Source organism: Heloderma suspectum, chromosome 4 (assembly GCF_057233095.1).
Source record: "Heloderma suspectum isolate Gila_16-S chromosome 4, 16-S_ref, whole genome shotgun sequence".
NCBI lineage: Eukaryota > Metazoa > Chordata > Lepidosauria > Squamata > Helodermatidae > Heloderma > Heloderma suspectum.
The window spans coordinates 240857635-240878459 of NC_139461.1; the positions used below are offsets into that span (position 1 = coordinate 240857635).

A 20825-nucleotide genomic window follows, 5' to 3' on the forward strand; every position below is an offset into this window, starting at 1 on the left:
CCCGCTGGAAAATGTTACTAAGAAACAGATGAAAGGATACCTTAGCAATAAATCCTATTTGTAATATAACCAGCAGTACTTTCATTACTGCCCTAAATTCCTCTCCTAGTACAAGGCCCCACCGCTTCTGAAGCCGACCGCTCCCCAAGCTGCGCAGCCTTACGCCGCCGCTGTCTCCGGCGGCCTCTCAAAATGACAAGGGCAGGCGACGTCACGGGGCTAAACCGGCCTTACATCTCGCGAGACCAGCTGTTCTAGTTCTGGCGGAAGCCGGAGGAGGCGTGTCCTTTTCCCATCAAGCAAGGCGGCAAGATGAGGTGGGTGCTCGTTTTGTCTCGGGGCCTTCAGCGGGAATCCGTCGCAATCCGTGCCTTCAGCGTTCGACGGGGCTGTGCTCAGCAGGCCCCGTCGAGGGGGGAACGAGAGGATGTTTTGCAGGGGCAGATCTTTAGAAGGGCGAGCCCTGGTGCGAGAGGGGCAGGCGCAGGATCGGTGCCCGCGGCGGGGTTGCCGGAATTCCTGCTGCGCTTATCGGGCTGTATCCAGTGGCGATCTTGGTTAAAGTAGACCCATTGTAATAGATAGGCCTTAAGTTAGACTAACGTCGGAGGCAGCGCATACGATCCTTTCTTTAGGGCACTGGCCTAATATCACTTGCTGAGGATTAGCAGCCCCCGAGCGCGCTCCTGGTCCCAGGGTTTAAAAGGTGGGTTCTTATTCTCTCAAACCCAAGATATAAACCTCTCAGCCCGCAAACCGGAGCTGCTTATTTGGGACTAAGGGCGCAATCCTATGTACGTTTAGACAGAAAAAAAGTCGTACAGCTCCCAGCATGGTTGGCTGAGGCATGCTAGGAGTTTTAGGGCTTTTTTCTGTCAAAGCATGCATAGGATTGTGTCCCAAGTTCCACTGCGCTCAGTGGAGCTAACTTTCGAGTAAACCTGGTTAGGATCGTGCTTCTTTGGGGGGTGGCAATAGGGTGCCTATTGTAGATGGTTTAATTGGGAGCCAAAGGATCGTGTGTGTGTGCGCGCGCGTGTGTATAAGGCAGATTTTGCTGCTGGTGAACAAAGAGTACCTGATTCCTGTATAGAATTTGCATAGCTGGCCATGGAGGACATGATTATTCTTGCTGACTTAAATATCCAGTTTAAGGCAGGCCTTTCCAGTTTTTGGAACGGGCAAGAGGCTGAAGGTTGGTAAGGAATGGCTGGCTTCTCTTTTAGGGTCTTAATGAGACAGGAAGATGATGTTGAAGAGATAATGGGTAAGAGGGTAAGAGCCTAGGTTGAGCCCCTCACTAAAGGGTCACCAAGGGCACAATCCCATGCATGTTTTGATAGGAAAAAAAGCTCTACCATGCCCAGCATTCCCCAGCCACCATGACTGACTGAAGCATGCTGGGAGTTGTAAGCGTTTTTCTGTCTAAATATGCATAGGATTGTGCACTAACAGGCTTTAACTCACAAAGCCCTTCTCAAGTTGTGTCTTACTGTGGTATTGCGGAACAGGGATTTGCTGTATGGGTACTCCAGAGCAGAGTACGGTAACACTACTGTCCTCCAATATCCATCAAAAAGTTGAGGATTTCTGAACAAATATATCTAAATAGCCTACCTGTGGTTGTCATTTTTGTTGGAGCCTTAGCAACTGATTCAAAGCCAATCCTGTACGTGTAGTGTGTGCGTGAAAGGGTGAGTGTGCACATGCATGAGCATACATTGTAATGTGCAATACAGATGGTCTAGGTATATATCCAATTTATATTTCCTCAGTGTAGGGGTGGAGGGGAAAAATACACTTAGAATACATGGATGTATATGTGTGCTGCCTGTGTCACATGTTACCTTGTACATGTAATGGGTGGTGCATGACCCATTCCTACATTGCACTTACAGAATCCTTGGCTAGAGAATATGTGAGCTGGTCCCAAGTGTTACAACATTGGACTTGAATCATTAAATACAATTGTGCTGGAGTGAAGCAAAATTTACACTAACACTGCATATTGGGTTACATTTTCTTCATCAACCCACTTTCACTTCTTGGTAGAATGCTCAGTGTATTGTAGTAGTAGTACGCTTCCTTACCTTTTTTAACCTTGTGCTAGATCAGGTTGCATTCTCTCTCTTTGTACTGGTCCAGCAGCAGCCTCGCCTAGGAAAGGCTAGGAATGGATGTGGGATAGGGTTGCTTCATCGAAAGGTAGAAGGTACCTTTTTCTTTCTTGAGGAACGGTATGAAAAAATCCTAAGGCTTTATATGAAGCCTGAATATGTTGGTTGAGAAAATCATAGTTTTAAATACCTTCTCCTCTCTGTCCCATTGCTGTTTTTATGGTAGCCAGGGGAAAAAAATCCTTAGTGCTTCATGTAAAAATGGTGAGGGCACACGGGAGAGGTATTCTTGGTGGCTGCTCCTCTTCTTGCCAGAGCTTTGGCAAAACCCAAGCTTCAGTGTTTCTGGAAGTGATGCAAGACATTCTTGTCTGTGTATTCAGGTCCTCTTACAAAGTCTTAATAAATGTGCCTGACGTGGATATTATGTTTTTCCGCAGCAGCAAAGTCTCCCGTGACACGCTGTATGAAGCTGTGAAGGAAGTCCTTCAAGGGAGTCAGACGAAGACACGCAAGTAAGACCACCTTATTCTGTCCACCTAGTGAAAAATATTTTTGTCCATGAGAACTCAAGCCAGAATAACAGCCTGATCCAGGAATTGGCAACCTGGTACCCTCCCATCAGCCCCAGCCAGCATGGCCAATGGCGAGGGATTGTGCGAGCTGTTGTCCAAAACGTCTGGAGGGTATCAGGTTGCCTTCCTGTGAGCTCTAATCCTATGAAGTCTGTTAAGTTAAGCTATGTTGTCAGGACTGCTCACTAGAGTCTGCTTTTCCTTCCAGTCTTAAAACTACAATTCTTAAGTCTGGAAGGTGTTGTGATCACCTTAGAGAGGGGGAATGTGGAGGTTAGCTGCTGCCAGAGCACCCCAGATTACACAAGTTGAAAAGTATCCATAACAATAGGATGAGACGGTAACTTAGCTACATCCATCTGTGACTGTCAAAAAGGCAGCATCCAAGTTGGCACATTTGTGAGCTGTTTTATCTGCAGAATGCAGATAAGAATTCTGGAAGTAGTGGGTTACTGGGTATTCCATAATCATGCTCCTGGATGAGATATAAAAAATGCAGAAGCTCTATCTCTGCTTTTCCCCCTGGGAAGGAAAACATAACTAAAACATATCCTAATGCTATCTGTATCTGTACTTCTGGGTGAATACAGGAACAAGAATAACCAAGGCTGGCTAATCAAATATTGACTAAAGTTATATAGACTCACCTAATGAAAAGTGGGATTCTTAGTATTTCATCGTGTGGACACAGCGCTGCAGAAGCAAGGGCAATATAAGCATCTTGCCCACACCCATAGTATGGGTGTATGGCTTAGTTTGTCCCAAACCCATTTATGTTAATTTTGTATGTTGCTGGGTTCTGCTTGATTTTAAGCCAAATACGTGATTTTTAATTTTCTGTCTCTCTAGGTTCTTGGAGACTGTGGAGTTGCAGATCAGTCTGAAAAACTATGACCCCCAAAAGGACAAGCGTTTTTCTGGCACTGTCAGGTTTGGCACTGTTCCTGTTCCACCCAGCCTTCAGCTTGCACCCCCCTCCCTGTTACAAGGCCCTGAATTTGGGCTGTCTATTATGCAGCATGTTGACTGCTAAACCACATGGCAGCTGGGTGTAATGCTGAATTGCCCGGGTAGTTCAGATCGCCCCACTGCGGAGTGGGTGTGGCTGGACGGACCCCTACCCTGGGTCTTAAAACATGAGGGGAGGTGTGGTGAGGCTCTTCTGCTGATCCCACCGATCATTTTAAGAGGCCAGATGTAGACGCTGGTGGGTGAAGACTCGCTGGCCAGCTGTGGTAAGGCTTTTCAGCCATGGTTCTGAACGTTCTTTCCTCATTTTCTATAGCTGTTGTCTGATATGGAGTGGCTGCCAGTGACAGGCTGTTTCTCCTCTCTCTCAGGCTCAAGTCTGCTCCACGGCCCAAATTCTCAATCTGCGTGCTGGGAGACCAGCAGCACTGTGATGAGGCCAAAGCAGTTGACATGCCTCACATGGACATAGAGGCTCTGAAGAAACTCAATAAGAACAAGAAGCTCGTGAAGAAGCTGGGTGAGCAAAATGGGGAAGGGGCTTCTGAGGCACTGAGGATAGTATACAGTGTCAGTGTATAGGACTGCATGTAGGAGTAACCGGAACTTGACCCTGTGCAAGAAGCTTAATGTTGGGCAGGGAAAAGGGCACTCTGCCTCTGTGGGGTAGGAAAAAGAACTCTTTTTCTCAAGCATGAACTTCATGCCCTCATTGTGACTAGGCCAGGGATGCAGAACCTCTGTCAGGCCAAGGGCTGGATTCCATTTTGGAGAATATTTCGGATGCCGCATTCCAGTGGTGGGCAGGGCCAAAGGCCAAAGTGGCAGGGAGCGAGCTCCCCGGAGAAGCTGGCCTGGCGCCTACATTGTGCTCTTTCCGGCACCAGCTGAAGACCTTTTTATTTTCCCAGGCATTTTAGTCTTTCAGTTCTGTTGTTTTAAATCTTTATTGTATTTTAAATCTCTGCATTGCTTCAAGGTTTTTCTTTGGCTTTACTTTTATGTTGTTCAGTCGTTAAGTCGTGTCCGACTCTTCGTGATCCCATGGACCATAGCACGCCAGGCCTTCCTGTCCTGCGCTCTCTCCCGGAGCGTGCTCAAGTCCATATTCATTGCATCGGTGATGCTATCTAGCCATCTCATCCTCTGCTGTCCCCTTCTCCTTTTGCCTTCAATCTTTCCCAGCATCAGGGTCTTTTCCAGGGAGTTTTCTCTTCGCATTAGGTGGCCAAAATATTTGAGTTTCAGTATCTGTCCTTCCAATGAGCAGTCAGGGTTGATTTCCTTGAGGATGGACTGATTTGACCTCCTTGCAGTCCAGGGGACTCGTAAGAGTCTTCTCCAGCACCACAGTTCAAAAGCATCGATTCTTCGGCGCTCAGCCTTCCTTATAGTCCAGCTCTCACAGCCATACATTGCTACTGGGAAAACCATAGCTTTGATTATACAAACCTTCGTCGGCAAGGTGATGTCTCTGCTTCTTACTATGCTGTCTAGCTTTGCCATAGCTTTCCTCCCAAGGAGCAAGCGTCTTTTAATTTCATGGCTACAGTCACCGTCTGCGGTGATCTTGGAGCCCAAGAAAATAAAAAATGTCACTGCTTCCATTTCTTCCCCTTCTATATGCCAGGAAGTGATGGGGCCAGATGCCATGATCTTAGTTTTTTTAATGTTGAGTTTCAAACCAGCTTTTGCACTCTCCTCTTTCACCCTCAACAAGAGGCTCTTTAGATCCTCTTCGCTTTCTGCCATTAGGGTGGTATTGTCTGCGTATCTGAGGTTGTTGATAATTCTCCCGGCCATCTTAATTCCGACCTGTGATTCATCCAACCTGGTGTTTCTCATGATGTACTCTGCATATAAATTAAATAAGCAGGGTGACAATATGCAGCCTTGTCGTACTCCTTTCCCAATTTGGAACCAATCGGTTGTTCCATGTCCGGTTCTTACTGTTGCTTCTTGACCCTCATACAGGTTTCTCAGGAGACAGGTAAGGTGGTCTGGTACTCCCATCACTTTAAGAATTTGCCACAGTTTGTTGTGATCCACACAATCAAAGGCTTTACCATAGTCAATGAAGCAGAAATAGAGTTTTTCTGGAATTCTCTTGCTTTCTCCATGATCCAGCGAAAGTTGGCGATTTGATCTCTAGTTCCTCTGCCTCTTCGAAAACTCGCTTGTACTTCCGGTAGTTCTCGGTTCACATACTGCTGAAGCCTAGCTTGTAGGATTTTGAGCATCACCTTGCTGGCATGTGAAATGAGCGCAATTGTGCGGTAGTTTGAACACTTTTTGGCATTGCCCTTCTTTGGAATTGGAAGGTAAACTGACCTTTTCCAGTCTTGTGGCCACTGTTGGGTGTTCCAAATCTGTTGGCATATTGAGTGCAGCACTTTTAACAGCATCATCTTTTAGGATCTTAAATAGCTCAACTGGAATACTGTCATCTCCACTAGCTTTGTTGTTAGTAATGCTTCCTAAGGCCCACTTGACTTCACTCTCGAGGATGTCCTGCTCAAGTTCAGTGACCGCACTATCATGGCTATCAGGGACATTAAGATCTTTTCAACCTCAGCTACTTCAGCATCAGTGGTTGGGGCATAGACTTGAATTACTGTGATGTTGAATGGTTTGCCTTGGATTCGTACTGAGATCATTCTATCGTTTTTGAGATTGTACCCCAGTATTGCTTTTCCCACCCTTTTGTTGACTATGAGTGCTACTCCATTTCTTCTAAGGGATTCTTGCCCACAGTAGTCGATATAACGGTCACCTGAATTAAATTCGCCCATGCTTGTCCATTTTAGTTCACTGATTCCCAAGATGTCGACGTTCAATCTTGCCATCTCATGTTTGACCACCTGCAGCTTACCTTGATTCATTGATCTTACATTCCAGGTTCCTAAACAATATTGTTCTTTACAGCATCGGACTTTCTTTTCACCACCAGACACATCCACAGCTGAGTGTCCTTTTTTCTTTGGCCCAGCTGCTTCACTCTTTCTGGCGGTACTTGGAAATTCTCTCTGCTCTTCCCCAGTAGTATATTGGACACCATCCGACCTGAGGGGCTCATCTTCCGGCGTCATCTCTTTTAGCCTTGTGATACGTTCCATGGGGTTTTCTTGGCAAGAATACTGGAGTGGGTTGCCATTTCCTTCTCCAGTGGACCACATTTTGTCAGAACTCTCTGCCATGACCTGTCCGTCTTGGGTGGCCCTGCACGGCATAGCTTATGGCTTCACTGAGTTATGCAAGCCCCTTCACCACAACAAGGCAGTGATCCATGAAGGGGATTTTATACTTTTATACTATAGTTTAAATTTTACATTGTATTTTATGCTGCATGTTGTGGTTTCAATTGTAGTGAACTGCCCAGAGGGCTTCAGCTATTGGGCAGTATAGAAATGTAATAAATAAAAAGGGGCAAATATGCCAGCATATAGTGGCTTAAAGCCCTTATTGTTATTAACTAAACTGTAGGAAGGGCATTTCAACCTTTTAGAATGGAGGGGGGGAACTGCACAAAAGCTGAGAAACTACCCAACAATTGGTGGTTAGGGGAAAGAGGGTGTGGCCTTCCGGGGGGCCATGACGGGTGGATTAGGAACCCAGATTTGAGGGTGTCAATCATCCACAAGCAAAGGTACTGGTGGACGCTGTGCGATTGCTCCCACCAGCGGGAGTGGCGTCACTGCCAGGAGGAAAATGCTTAGCATTGCATTCAGATTGGGACTCTTGGTTTGTCACTCCCCGAACAAGCCAGAGTCTGAAGCCAGGGGTTGGATTCAGTGAGAAGCCAGAGTGTGATTCAGATGTCACGCTAAGTTTTTTCCTCCTGGTGAGTTCACTCCTGCTGGTAGGTAGAGCCAAGCAGGAGCTGTCTTGCAGTGTGCGCCAGCACCCTTGCTCAGGAACAGCAAGCCAGGATTCTCCAGAATTCTGGCTTATTGTTTTGTGTGAACACTGCCAATGTGTCCATGTAGCCATGAGAGCAAAATCCCACATTTTATCTACCCATTTTTCTTTGTATTTATTTATTAGATTTACAGACCACTTGCCATATTTAAAAATACTGGTTTACAAGAAAATTAAATACATTAAAATACATAATAATTGGTAAAACATTTAAATAAAACATTAAAATCAATACAACATTATAACGGAAGATATTGTTTGAAATTTCCAGCTCTTGCCATATATAATTCTTGCTGCAGAAACCATATATGCTGTAAATTATGGTGTTGATATACCTGTCTGTGTAGCTACACATGCATACACACACAAAAATATAATAAAATATAATAATAAATTTAAATGAACAGATAAAAAGAAAAGAATATTATCCAAAAACCTTGCCTGAAGTATAGGTAAAATTCATATAATTGGCATCTCCCTCTGTCGTGGCCCAAGTGGCCTCTAGCCTGCATAAAGCTTCATGAATCCATCCCAAACACTTCCACCTTTCCCAATTTTCTGGGTTCATTTATCTTGGCTGCTCTGCTTGTGTAAACTTTTCTTCCCCAGGTAATTTTGCATTGGTTTCAGAATGTAGCACACTGCGTACTGAGGCCTGTTGTCTCCCCAGCTCAAACTGAAGGTTCTACATATTCTGGAGAGCCCGTTTGGGCTTATGTGTATTGGGCTGTTTGCACATAACAGCAGCAAATTGTGGGGTTAATTAACCTATGATTTGCTGGGTGCATTCTGCAGCCTCTTTGAATATTCAACCCCCAATCAGGAGTTAAATATTCAAAACAGCTGCGGAACACACCATGACAGATCTTGGGTTAATTAATTAACCCATGATTTGCTGCCATAATGCGCAGACTGGATCACTGTGTTGGAGACAACTTTTGAATCTGAATTTGGGAGCAGCTTATCTAAGAGTAAAAGGGGCTGCGGTGGCTTAGTGGTTAAGACGCTGAACTGCAGATTGGAAGGTCGGCAGGACAGCAGTTCGAGACCTGAGTGCTGCGTGACGGAGTGAGCTCCCGTCTTCAGTCCCAGCTTCTGCCAACCTAGCAGTTCGAAAGCAAGAAATTGCAAGTAGATAAATAGGTACCACCTCGGTGGGAAAGGTAACAGCGTTCCGTGCACCTCGGTGTTCAGTCATGCCGGCCACATGACCACGGAAGCGTCTTCGGACAGCGCTGGCTCTTCGGCTTAGAAACGGGGATGAGCACCGCACCCTAGAGTCGGACATGACTGGTTGGGGACACCTTTACCTTTTACCTTTATCTAAGAGTGGTGAGAGTGATCATGGATCCCAGGCTCTACATACATAACTCACTACCCAGTCCTTTGGATTTATGGTCTGAAAGCTAAACTTAGAATCATATAGCTGGAAGCTAACTGAAAATGATCGGATCCAAACTGATGTCCTAATAGAGGATGCCGTAAAATATGGATAGGTTAGCCCCCATTTTCCTTGAGCACAGGTTATGATCTCAGATTTGAATTTCCCTAAAACTCCTGGGTATGTATGAATTGGTGAATTTTGAAGATACTTGCATTCTATATTTACATTTTTGAGGTGCATCGTAAATGGTCTCAGTGCCATGTATTAACATTTCTCTCTATTTCACAGCCAAGAAGTATGATGCTTTCCTGGCCTCCGAGTCCCTGATCAAGCAGATTCCTCGAATCCTGGGCCCAGGACTGAATAAGGCTGGCAAGTTCCCTTCTCTCCTTACTCACAATGAGAACATGGTGGCCAAGGTTGATGAGGTCAAATCCACAATCAAGTTTCAAATGAAAAAGGTAACTTTTTAAAGTCTACAGCGGTTGGTAGTAAATTTTGCTTAAATTTCTGCAAGTATTGATTGCAAGTATTCTCTTAAATCTTTGTTAAGCCTGTCCACAGATGACAAAGCTGGCTTGTTGAAGGGTGAACTAGGGGAGGGTCTTTAGTTGTGTTGAATGAGTTGGGTCCTTTGGTTGGGAGAATTAGTGTAGCTTTCTCACTTACAAAATAAATCAGTTGAGCAGAGGGGTGCAGACAGAGGGCAAAAAGGTAATCCAAAATCCATTCAGGTCTTTTAATTTTGTACAGCTTTATTGTGTCGCTGTGACCAATTACTCTTATGTATTCGGTTTTACATTAAAAGAACAGGTTTTTTGCTGCCTTGACTCCCACAAACAGACATTGTTACAAATAGTTGTAAGCAGACAGCTGGTATCCTCTTCCCCGTTCTTTCAAATATATTATCTTCCCAATTCAGTGGCAGTTTACTCAAAAACCCTGCTAAATCAGGTCCAAAATTAACCAGAAGAGAAATACTGTAGTCTAGCAAAAATGTGCAAAATGAAAATAGAATGCCTGAGTACTTAGCCTAAATTAAATGGATTAACAGCATTCATGTAAATGAGGAATAGCTTTCTTCAGTATATGACCTCTCCACACCTAAAATGTAACTGTCAGTGCAATCCTGCACACTCAGAAGTCCCACTGTGTTCAGTAGTACTTACTGTCCAGTAATTGTTCTTGCATTTCAACCTGTTTGAGTCACTGCAATTTGCAATGTAATAAAACAGGGACGTAAAAACAGTTATTTAGCCTGGTAAATACCAGGCTTACCCTTGTTTTTAATGTTCTGCTCAGTGAGGTGTTGATGTCCACATGCATCGCTTGTCAGTTTTCCAGAACTCGTGCCACTAAGACAGCATTTGGGATAACAATTGGAGTGGCTTGTCATGGTTTTTCATCCAGTTTGACATGTTTTCTCCCTTGTTTCTCTAGATACCTGTCCACTTCTACTGAATGAATGATTATTTTCCTGTTCTCCCAGGTGCTCTGTCTGGCTGTGGCTGTTGGCCACGTGAAGATGACTGAAGATGAGTTGGTCTACAACATTCATCTGGCCATCAACTTCCTGGTATCTTTGCTGAAGAAAAACTGGCAAAACGTGCGGGCCTTGTACATCAAGAGCACCATGGGGAAACCCCAGCGCCTGTACTAATGACAATATAATTTGTTTTGACTAACTTACTCAGTGTGTGGCTTTTGATGTTATAAATCCTAGTACCTGGAATAGTTGTCTCTTTCTCTTAAGCCGAGATCCCTCTACATGACAAAGTGGCTGCATTTGGATGGAGCAATATGCCAGGATTCCAGAGGTTCTTGGCATATTGTGAACGAGTTATGTGCTGGTGCATGCAGCTCATTTGCTCCTGCTTTGCTCCTCCCCACTGCCATGACTGCTAAACGAACCAGGAAGGATTTGTATTGCACATCCTTGGAACCGGGGATCATGGCTTATTGCTCCTTTGACCAAGCCAGAGTCACAAACTAGGATTTGTTCTTGGTTTGCGACTCCTGGCTTGTTTTGGAGCAACAAGCCAGAAGCCTGGCTTAGACAATATGCTAAACAAACTATTCCTCATGTATTTATTGGTTGCACTAGTGGGGAAGTGCAACATGGTAGTGAATGGGCTGTGTGCAGTAGCTCATCCATGTTAAGCCAGGATTGTCCAGTATTTTGGTTTATCGTTCATATGAATGTAGTCAGTGTCAGGTTAAGAAGGGAGTACCCACAAAGCTTGAAAAGACCAGCTTGGTCCCTTCCAGAGCCAAGAACTGAAGGTACGAAGATTCATTCTACAATGAGACTTGCTATGGGTTGTTTTTTTTAAACTCTGTGCACAAATTCTCCTCCATTAACTTCCCAGCCCTTAAATTTGCATGCATTTCCCTTCCATTTACTTCCCATTCCCCCTAAATGCATAAATTTCCCTGACATTTAAAGCAAACCTTAAGAGGATGACAGAATGGGACAGAGCAAATGGGGCCGCAGCAGTACTTATACACACATATATACGCACGCATGCGCGCGCGCACACACACACACACACACCCATGGGGCCCCATTCACTCTGTCCCATGCAGCTGCCTTCTCAGCCTTTTGTTGTTTTTTTAGAACTGTCAGGGGACCACAGCAATAAGTGCTCTAAACAGGAGCCGTGAAAAGCTGGGAGGAATTAATATCTCCCCTTTCCAGAGTAGCTGGGGACTCAGGAAGTGTTGAAAAGGTGGGGGACACTGAGAAGCGACAGTCCGACACTTAAAAATGAAAGGGTCACATTGCCCTTTTGATGCACTTTCTCCTTTGCATGCGCGCACACACACCATTTTCAGTGCTTCCAAAATGCACTACTAGGTCCCTGCTTCCTCTTAGTATTTTCCCCCAGTCCTTTGGAACTGCATGCAAATTAGCCAACATTCAACCTTGTATTGTCACTTTCCTTGTATGTTACCTACTCCCTTTTGTTGCTCCCCTTGACAGCTGAAACAGACAGGAAAATTTACCAGGCAGGACTGTACATATCGGATAGTCGTAAGAGCACACTTGTGAAAGACTGACTAAATAAATAAATAAATATGGCCCCAAGTGCATTTTTGAGGCACCAAAGGAAAAAGATGCTGGGGAACAAGCGACAGACCTTCCAAAGTGCCGTTTCAGCACTTTGTAAGGACAGTTACTGACAAGATCATGAAAAGGAAGCGACATGGGCTTTTTTGCCACTCTTGCAGAGCAGCTCCAGCCAATTGCCACAACCCATGATGAAATTGGTCTCCCAGGATCAGACAACATGGCAACGCATCATGAGTGAAAGTAAACCTACAATAAGCCATGGATTCTTAGGATGGCTTTTTTCTGAAAAATAAACCAATCTGCAGACAGTGCTCCAGGTTCAGATGTCATGACAATCAACCATGGCCGGCTGCCCATGATGGGTTGTTGTGTCATACAAGCCCAGTCAAGATAAGGCAGCTTCTTATGTTCCTATGATTGTACAAAGGACAATTCAACTAGAAAAAAAACCCAAGTGGGGTATGTACCTACCACTAGATGCAGAGAATTCTGGTTCAGTTGAGGAAGGGCTTAAAGCTGATGGTATGGTGGGGTGGGGCAGAGCAGGGGAACTTTCAAGAAGTGGGATGTACTACTGGAGACTGCCACCTACCAGTGTTGAAACTCATCAAGCTTGTTGAGGTTTTGAGGGCAACTAGCTTCCTTAGCTATGGCAATCTTTTTGTGTGTGTGATCTGGTAAATGTCTCCACCTCACATCGTATAAGTATTTAAACATGTATAGATTCCTATTTACCCATATCAGTACCTTGATTATTTTATCTTCTGTTGTACTCACTTCTTCACAAGTGAAGAGGGCTGCACAACTGGATCTAGGCTCTGGGTCTCCAGTAGCCAGCAGTTACCTAAATATGAGGGTTTCCTTTCATAAATTTGCTTTCTGTTGTAAGGACTGTGAATTTCCGGTGCTGATTCAAGACTAGGTTGGGAAAATGACATCTGTAGTTCAGATACGGAGCTGGGGAAACCGGCTGGAAGCCTTGGATGTCCCGTGTAAGCCAGTTCCTTGAACCTCTATGTCATCATTATTGCAAACACTAGTACCTTTTCATGCTGGTTGCTCATCAAACCCACTGCACTGCTGCCAGGCAGGAAGAGCCTATATAAGCTACCAGCTGAGAAAGGGGTATAGGAACGGAACATACTACCCCAGATTGGTGAAGGCTGTTCTGCCCTGTTGTTGAGCCATGCTCCAGTATATGGACGGGTCTTTGCTGTTTCTTCACGAGAGGCTAGTGTTTCTTTGTAACACAAGCCATCTTTGTACACAAGCACCTGATCTACCTTCGGCCTTCCCCTGCTTTAGAGTGGCTGCTATCACTCTTGGGTTTATTTAGTTAAAAAAAACTCGAAGCTTCAACAGCATCTGTGATAAAACTAACAGTGTAATTCTATGTGCTCAAAAGTAAGTCCCATTGTATTCAATGGGGCTTACTGTCAAGTGTGCATAGGATTGCCACCTAAAATGGTGCTTTTGAGTTGCAAAGTCTACACAACATGTGGTCATATAGCCATGGAAAAGGTGAAGTATCAATGCTTGGGAGTAATTATTCTCTGGATCATTTAAAAAAATGCAACAGCACTGCAAAATTAAGTTGCGTAGACCTCAACCAGAGTCCTGGAATTCTGAAGGATGCAGGTCCTACCAGTTCTAAAAATCATTGAGTCCAAACAATATATTTATGTTTTATATAGCATAGAGATGTTGGGGTGTTACGGCACAAGGGAGCTTAACTTTCCAGCATAAAATATTGTGAACAAGATTAGGTTCCTCTAAATGTACATCTTCAACTTTTCTTAGAAAAGAAAACTGGTATTTACAGATAGAAATATGAGCCCCATTGTACATTTTTAGTGTCTATATATCAAACTTTGTCCATCCTAGAAAATGCAATCTAATATGGCCAAGTTTGATACTTGGCATCAGAGAACAGTTCAGTTGAATCATTGATAAATGCTCCCAATAAATTATTTCTATGGAGCCAAGAGCTCCATTGCCAAATTAGATTTCAAGAGCTGAAGGAAATTGGTATGCTGCCATTTATCATCTATGGTTAGGATTGCTCCTGAGTACAACATGATTTAAGTATCATTGGATCTCCTTAAGCATGTTACCTATGAGGAAAGCTTGTACCTGGGCAACCTGTGGCCCTCCAGACGTTTTGGCCTACAACTTAGGGCATGATCCTGTTGGCCCCTGGAGAGCATCCCAGGGATATAGGATTTTTAGGACTTCCCCCCCTGCCCAATGCCACAGACACTGCTATGACTTGTGTGTGTGGGAGTCAAAATCCAATTCTTTCCTCCTGCCCCGCTACTTGCAGCCAACATGGAAAAAACTGCACCAAAAGTGACCTTGGATAGCCTCATAGAGGTCACAAGCAGGGTGTTCTGTTGGAGAGGGAAGCAGAGAAGCTGGGATCCCCAGAATCCTATGGCCTCTCCAGTCCCACCCCCAGCAGCGCACCTCTAGACAGGCTCAGAGGCCCATCTAGAGGAAAAAGCAAAAAGGACAGAGGCAAAAATTGCCTTCATTGCTTCTCCCATCCTACTGGCAGCAGCCTGGTGGGGCACAGGAATCTCAGAAGCCTGCAAGATTGGAGGCTTCTTTCTAGTGGGTGGCAACCCGATAGGTTTGCACCCTTAGATATTTTATTTTATCCACTAGTATACAAGTATTATTAAAGCATAAATAATAAATTAGTAAATACAGCTTCCATAAGCCCGAACCAGCATAGCCTATGCTGAGGGATCATGGGAGTTACTTTATGGGAGTTACTGGAGTAACTTCATGGGAGTTACTCCAGATACTTTAGCGTACAAATAGCCCACCCCTTTTATGCAACCTTGAGATTTCAGTTAATATCATCTGCCATTTTAGTTAGACGCAACATTTCATACTGTCAGGGGGACAGTGTGGAATGGGAAATGGAAGACTTAGAACATTTTTTTGTGGGTTCTGAGAATGTAAGGAATAGATTCCGCCCTGAACTGCTGAAGGAGCTGAAATGTCTGCCTCCTTTGCAGAAATTAAATTTTCCCTTTTCATGTAACAACCGAGAAGTTAACCAGAAAGTGGCCACTTTTGGATTTTTGGTATCAGAACAAAAATATATGGTTGCCCATGTTCTTGATTGTATTTTGGATCAATACTATTTTGGGTTATGATAAAGTTCAATTTTATCTTCCCTGTTTCATTTAATTTTCAGTTTCATTAAGGCTGAAAAAAATACTTCAATTATATACTTACTGCTAAATATGCACTTTGAAATACAGCAGGGTAGGGACTTTCACAAAAGGGTGTGCAGTGTTTGTGGTATATCTATTCCTTCACCCAGGCCAGGATTTCTGAATATCTTGGGCTAAGCGCAAATAGTCCACCCCAGGGTTTGTACTAGAGCGGCAAGGCAAGGGCCAGTCTGCATGTGGCTATATGTAAGGAAGGAACACTAAAATAAATGCTACATCTTCTAAACTGTGATCTGGTTCGTGCGACACAACAGCCCACTGCGGCTTAGTATACCCACGGAGACTGCCATGTTGTGCCGGGCGCCATTTTTGCATGGCTGCCGTGGCTTGTCGTCTTGTGCTAACCCAGGCAGCAGGGGTTGTTTGTGGGTTAGACAACCCTCAAATACCCATGGCTTGTTTTAGGGTTGTTTAGGCCACTGGGCACAACAGAGAGGAATTTTTAAAATGGTCTTCTTGATTTGGATACAGGCTTTGTCATACTTAGAGCAGATTCAGTGAAATCGATGGGAGTTAACTTAGTAATGACTAACTTAAGTCCCATTGGTTTCAATAGGTCAACTCCAAGTATAACTATTTGCTTATTTAAAAAAAAACAACACATCAAGAGAAATGTTCTCAACAGTGATGGTAAGGTCCCCAAATAATGTCTGCATTTCATAGTTTAACCCAAAGGGCACAATGTTAGGTTTAACTGGACAAACCAAAGTACACATTTGTTACTCTCCTGGGGTGGATGTGGGTGGGGGCGCATGAAGCATTGCTTGCTGGGATCCATATGAAAAATGTCTAGTATGGGGTAATGTACAAATGTGTCAAGTTTCATATCTTTGACTCAACGTGCACAATTTTGGGCTTAAACGCTTCACCATAAATGGGAGTGAAATAGTTTCAGGACACTGGAAAAGGGGGCCCACCAGTCCCATTTGCTGAATTGGCTCCAGGATCCCTCTTCCCCAGGGCCAAAGGTGCTTCCAGACAGAGAGCTCCTAGCGCTATTAATCAAAAGGCAATGAGTGGCTATTTCATCTTTTCCTACTTCATGGGATTTTTTTCTGATAAGAAAAATGGAAGAAGTGGTGGGAAAACATGGGATGGTTACAAGTTGAAGATGAAGACACCTGGACCCCCAGTAAGATTCTGTGTCTGAGGCAGAGCAACTGCAGGATAAAAGGTTCGACTGGAAGCACCTGAAGAGCCGTTTTGAAGAGCTGCACCTTTGCATCTTGATTTGATATTGCCTTGAACATATGACATCAAGGAGCCCGTGAAACTCCTTTCCAGCCAGTGAGAACTACTTATCCTTAGGCGAAGAGAGACATCACTGCAGCTTAAATCTGATCAAAAGGAACAAAGCTGCTTTGAGGAAGGATTGAAGGTGGCGGTGGGGGGAAAATTTTGTTGAAGAGAGTAGCTATATTATGGCTGTGGAAAAATAGGTCAGAAAGCAGGCCTGCCCGTTGTCATTTTGCTGCCTGTGACAACAGTGAAATGCCACTAGGGCTCAAACTGAATGCTACATACATTGTATGGGAGCTGACTGTGGATTCCCAACAGAAAGGGGGTTACAGTGCTCAAGTTTTAGTCCATTAATAGTTTAATTCAGCCTCTCTAACTTGGGATCCTCTAGATACATTGACTGCAACTCCCACTGTCTCCATCTAGCATGGCCTGTGGTGATGGGAATAGTATTCCAACACATCTGGAGGGCACCAAGTTGGGGAAGGCTGTATGATGTCAGCATACATTTGCATATAAATGAAAAAAATACTTCTGAGGGGGAGGGAACATTCTTTCATTTTAGATTAAGCATATAATCTATGACCTTAACAAATAAAATCTTTGTTTCAGCATCCTGAGACATCACATTTCTCTTTTATTCATGGGTCTATTTTGGATGCTCTCCCACTTTTGCACAAATTTAGAAGAAGCATTCCTGTGTGTGTGAATGAGATGGAGAAAATGAGGAAATGCGTGGCGGGTGGGGGAGGGGGAGATGATGTCTCTTCTAAGAGGGCACTTGCCACTCTTAGTCTTTGTAAGTTCTACAGTGTGTGTAGATAGACAGATAGATAGATATAAATGCACACACAGCCTAGTTAATTGGTCTTTAGTTGATCAATTTTTTAAAACTGATCAGTCACCTAAACATTGAGTTCTGCTTAGCACATGTTCACATGCATCTGATCAAGTGCATGAAAGCTCACACCAAAAAAAAATCCTTCGTCTTTAAGGTGCCACTAGACTCCTTGCTGTTTTTGCTGCAATAGACTAAGGCAGCTCTCCTAAGGGAATTGTTACACATGTTCTGTTTGGGGTTACTACAGAGAGAGCTTCTGTTTAAATGGCTTGAATGATCCTGATGTTATTTCTGAAACCATCTGTTTTCTGGAGGCAACAGCAGCCTTCCTTCTGGGCCCTCCCAGGTAGCTCAGTATTCCCAGCCTTTGCAAAGTAATCTCTTACTCTCCTGGCTGCAGTATGGCTCTCTCTTCACAAGATGAGATGATGGAATTGAGAAAAGTCTTCTTGTCCGGGTTTAAGCTTCACTAACATATGGCTTGAAAGAGCCGAAACCATGACAAGCGCGCAGTGTTTACAAGACGGCAGGCATCTGGCTTATAAACAAGGGGCTTCTCCGGCAGCAGCAAAAGTGCATTCCAAAGATAGCAAGCTTGGTGAGAGGAAAGTGCTTTCAAGGCGGCAGCAGGAGGAGCAGTGCTACATCTGGTCTTCATGTACTGGTGGCTGTGCTTTGGGGAAGAGAACAAGCCAGTGCCCCTGCCTCTGTCCAGCTTGGGCTCTTTTGCTGCCTTCATCAAAATAGGGAAAGGGGAGCCCTCTCAGAGGGGCCTCTGTCCGTGCTCACACTTGGGCTTTTGCATTTCAGCACTTGACCACCTTCACATCCCTATCCAGGTAGGTTGTTTAGCCTTCTATCTGATACACGGGCGGGGAAAGTGAAGCACAAAGGGTGAGTTTTGAAATGAGATTCAGAAGGGTAGAAAACAAATATAATTCTCCGAGGGCCTGATGCCGCTTCAAAGAGAAATTCTCTTGAAGACCATCAGCGGTCCTAAATATTATCTAAGCAGCCAGGTGAGCAAGTCTCTGATGAGTCATGTGGGAGAAGGGGGATTTCTAAACAAGAAGAATGATGGAGTCGAGTTTTGGAGTAAGAGGAGAAAACGTCCAAGGATAACTTTTGTCTGAAGCAAAAGACTACATCTCAGATATATGTTATACAGTTCTTATGTTTTGCTTTCTTCCAGCTTTTTGTATGCTCTGTTTAACTGGGGCTGGGGGGGAGAGAGAGAGAGAATGTGTGAATGTAGGTAGTGGTTATCCTATACAGTGTGGCTTTATATGAGTTGTACATCACTCTGGGAGCCATGCAACAAAATATTTTCAGTAATAAACCTCCGTTCCTGACTCTTCTGAAGTCATGTGATTTTGCAAAAGTGGAATCATGTGGTCAAATGCCGTCCTTTTGCACAAAATGTCTTTTTTGCCAGTTAACTCATGGGGAATAACCACATGAACGCAGCCCGTGTTCTGTAGTCTAAAAGGAAAGAAAAGCCAACTTTTCCAAACCTGAGCACATGTTTAACAGGTTTACTTGGGTACAGGAAAATATTTGCTATGAGAATAATCTATAAAGAATAACCTGATGGTGGAAATAACAAATATCTGACTTTATTCTTATTCTTCCCTTCCCTGGATTTTGAAGCTTAACACTTGTGGGCCTGATATGGCTAAGGATCCTTAGATGGGAAAGGGATAACCAATCGTTTCCTGCTTGCTGCTTCTGTCTTAGCTCTATGCCCTTGGCCTGGATTACAGTTGCTTTCCATGGGATAGCCTTAGGAGAGGGTCTGTGTATTACAGCGCCTGTGTATTACAGTGACGATAAACAGGGTGTGAGAAAAAAGAAGTCATAAACAGGTGCCCTTAGAAGAATGTCCCACTGGGCATGGCAGCGGTGGTGAACCAGCTATGAAATCTCCTCTGTAGCCTCCTCCCTCTCTTGCTTCTTGGACAACTACTTCTTTAATGCTATCTTGGATCCCAGGAAGCCTGGCCTCAAGGTGAGCTGAGGCAGTAGCCGGTCATGGTGCTTTGTGCTCTCCTCTCTACATTGACAGGATTTCTTGTAGTATGACAGTGCCTCATAAAGAGCAAACAATATTTGAAGTGACCCTGGAGACTGTTTCAACGAAATAAGTGAAAACCTTTCATGAAACACGGAGGTATGTATTTTGTGAGTGTGTTTATATGATGGTTTTTTTGCAGTGTATAATTGCTCTTATGTGGCTACTCCTGTGAATAGATATATGGCTAAGAGAGGATTTTATTTAACCCAGCTCCACCTCTACCCCAGCACTGTTTCTCATTGGTTTTCTGGACATATTAATACATATTGGGGAAAGTCTGTGTTTGAATGCACATTCACTTCACTGTATTGTTCGGGGTAGGGAGCGAATTAAGATGCTGTTTGCCTCTATTATGCCTCATACTTAATTAAGTATGAAACTATGCAGCATATGGTAAATGTGGAATGAGAATATCCTTCTTTTAAGAAACAAATCTTCCCTTACAAGCCAGCTTTGCAGATTTTCGTAGAAGCTGCTGCACAGTAATAACTTGCCACGTACAAGCAGATATCCTGGTGAGCAATTTAAAATGGCTTCCATGTGATGGCAGTTTTGTTTGTGCCGGCCCTGAAAACTTGTCTACACTCCCTGGGTCAGTGCTGAATTGAATTTGATTAGCCAGCTGCCAGTCTCTAGTGTTTACACTGAATACATCTGGACATCAGTGTGGGTAATCCGTTCATATTTAACTACTTGGACCCAACTGAACTCATTTCAGAGCTCCCTCGGCTTTTCAGAAAGGAATTAAGACACAGCTCTTTAATGTGGCCATTAAGAGACATTATGAGTAGTTGTTTTAATATAGTTTTGTTATTTTTATGTGTTATCATTTTTATTTGAAATGTTGTACACTGTTTTGGTGATATTTGTGGAAAGGTGGTATATAAAAAATGATCGTGATAATCAAAATAAATAAATAAATTGTAGGGTTTTGAAATGGGTTTTGAATGGCTGGGACTTGCACAACTGCACATATGCTGCTTGCCTATGACATGAAAGAATAAAACAACAACTTTTAACAGAACAATTTCTGGGGTAGCAGACCAGCAAAACCAGTTTCAGTGGGGTGAGGGAAGAAAATCATGCTAACAAAGTCTGGTGGTAGATTTCTGGCCCTGGTGTACCTGTTAGCTCCTTTCCCACAAGTATAAGCTGCAGAACACTCAGAAGAGCTGGGAGGAGGGACCTTTCACAAGACCACTTCGCACACAGTAAATTTCCTACAGTGATATCACTTCTGTTTAGGAAATTGTATATGTTGCATGTGTATGCCATCACACCATCACAGATAATGAAGACACTTATCTAATTTTCCACATATACACACACAATTGTAGATCCACATTAGACTACTACAATGAGTTGCATGTAGGGCCGCCGTTGGGCA

The 20825-nt window shown here is 43.9% G+C and overlaps 2 protein-coding genes across 3 annotated transcripts in view; both read left to right on the top strand.

Moving 5' to 3' along the window:
* Window positions 1–285: 285 nt before the first annotated feature.
* On the top strand, window positions 286–10652 carry LOC146348360 (large ribosomal subunit protein uL1). Of its 2 annotated transcripts, none has more exons than XM_084852907.1 (6): window positions 286–317; window positions 2558–2632; window positions 3542–3622; window positions 4033–4181; window positions 9252–9424; window positions 10453–10652. In XM_084852907.1, the coding sequence occupies exons 1-6, from the start codon at window positions 313–315 to the stop codon at window positions 10621–10623; spliced, it is 654 nt and encodes a 217-aa protein (XP_084709033.1). In that variant the 5' UTR covers window positions 286–312; the 3' UTR covers window positions 10624–10652. The 2 variants fall into 2 exon arrangements, with proteins under 2 accessions (XP_084709033.1, XP_084709034.1); XM_084852908.1 differs by having other exon boundaries at window positions 2561–2632.
* Window positions 10653–17939: 7287 nt separating this feature from the next.
* LOC146348361 (inositol 1,4,5-triphosphate receptor associated 2-like) overlaps window positions 17940–20825 on the top strand; it is a 31314-nt gene continuing 28428 nt past the window's right edge. Inside the window, exons 1-2 of the mRNA XM_084852920.1 lie at window positions 17940–18203; window positions 19430–19534. The gene's annotated coding sequence lies outside the window, so the exon portion shown is untranslated. The remainder of the gene's footprint in view (window positions 18204–19429; window positions 19535–20825) is intronic.

Bases quoted from the DNA above. Each gene is read 5' to 3' on its own strand.
- LOC146348360 (XM_084852907.1), top strand. The intron at 2,633-3,541 runs GTAAGACCACCT...CTGTCTCTCTAG, and splicing joins AGTCAGACGAAGACACGCAA to GTTCTTGGAGACTGTGGAGT. The intron at 4,182-9,251 runs GTGAGCAAAATG...TCTATTTCACAG, and splicing joins GAAGCTCGTGAAGAAGCTGG to CCAAGAAGTATGATGCTTTC.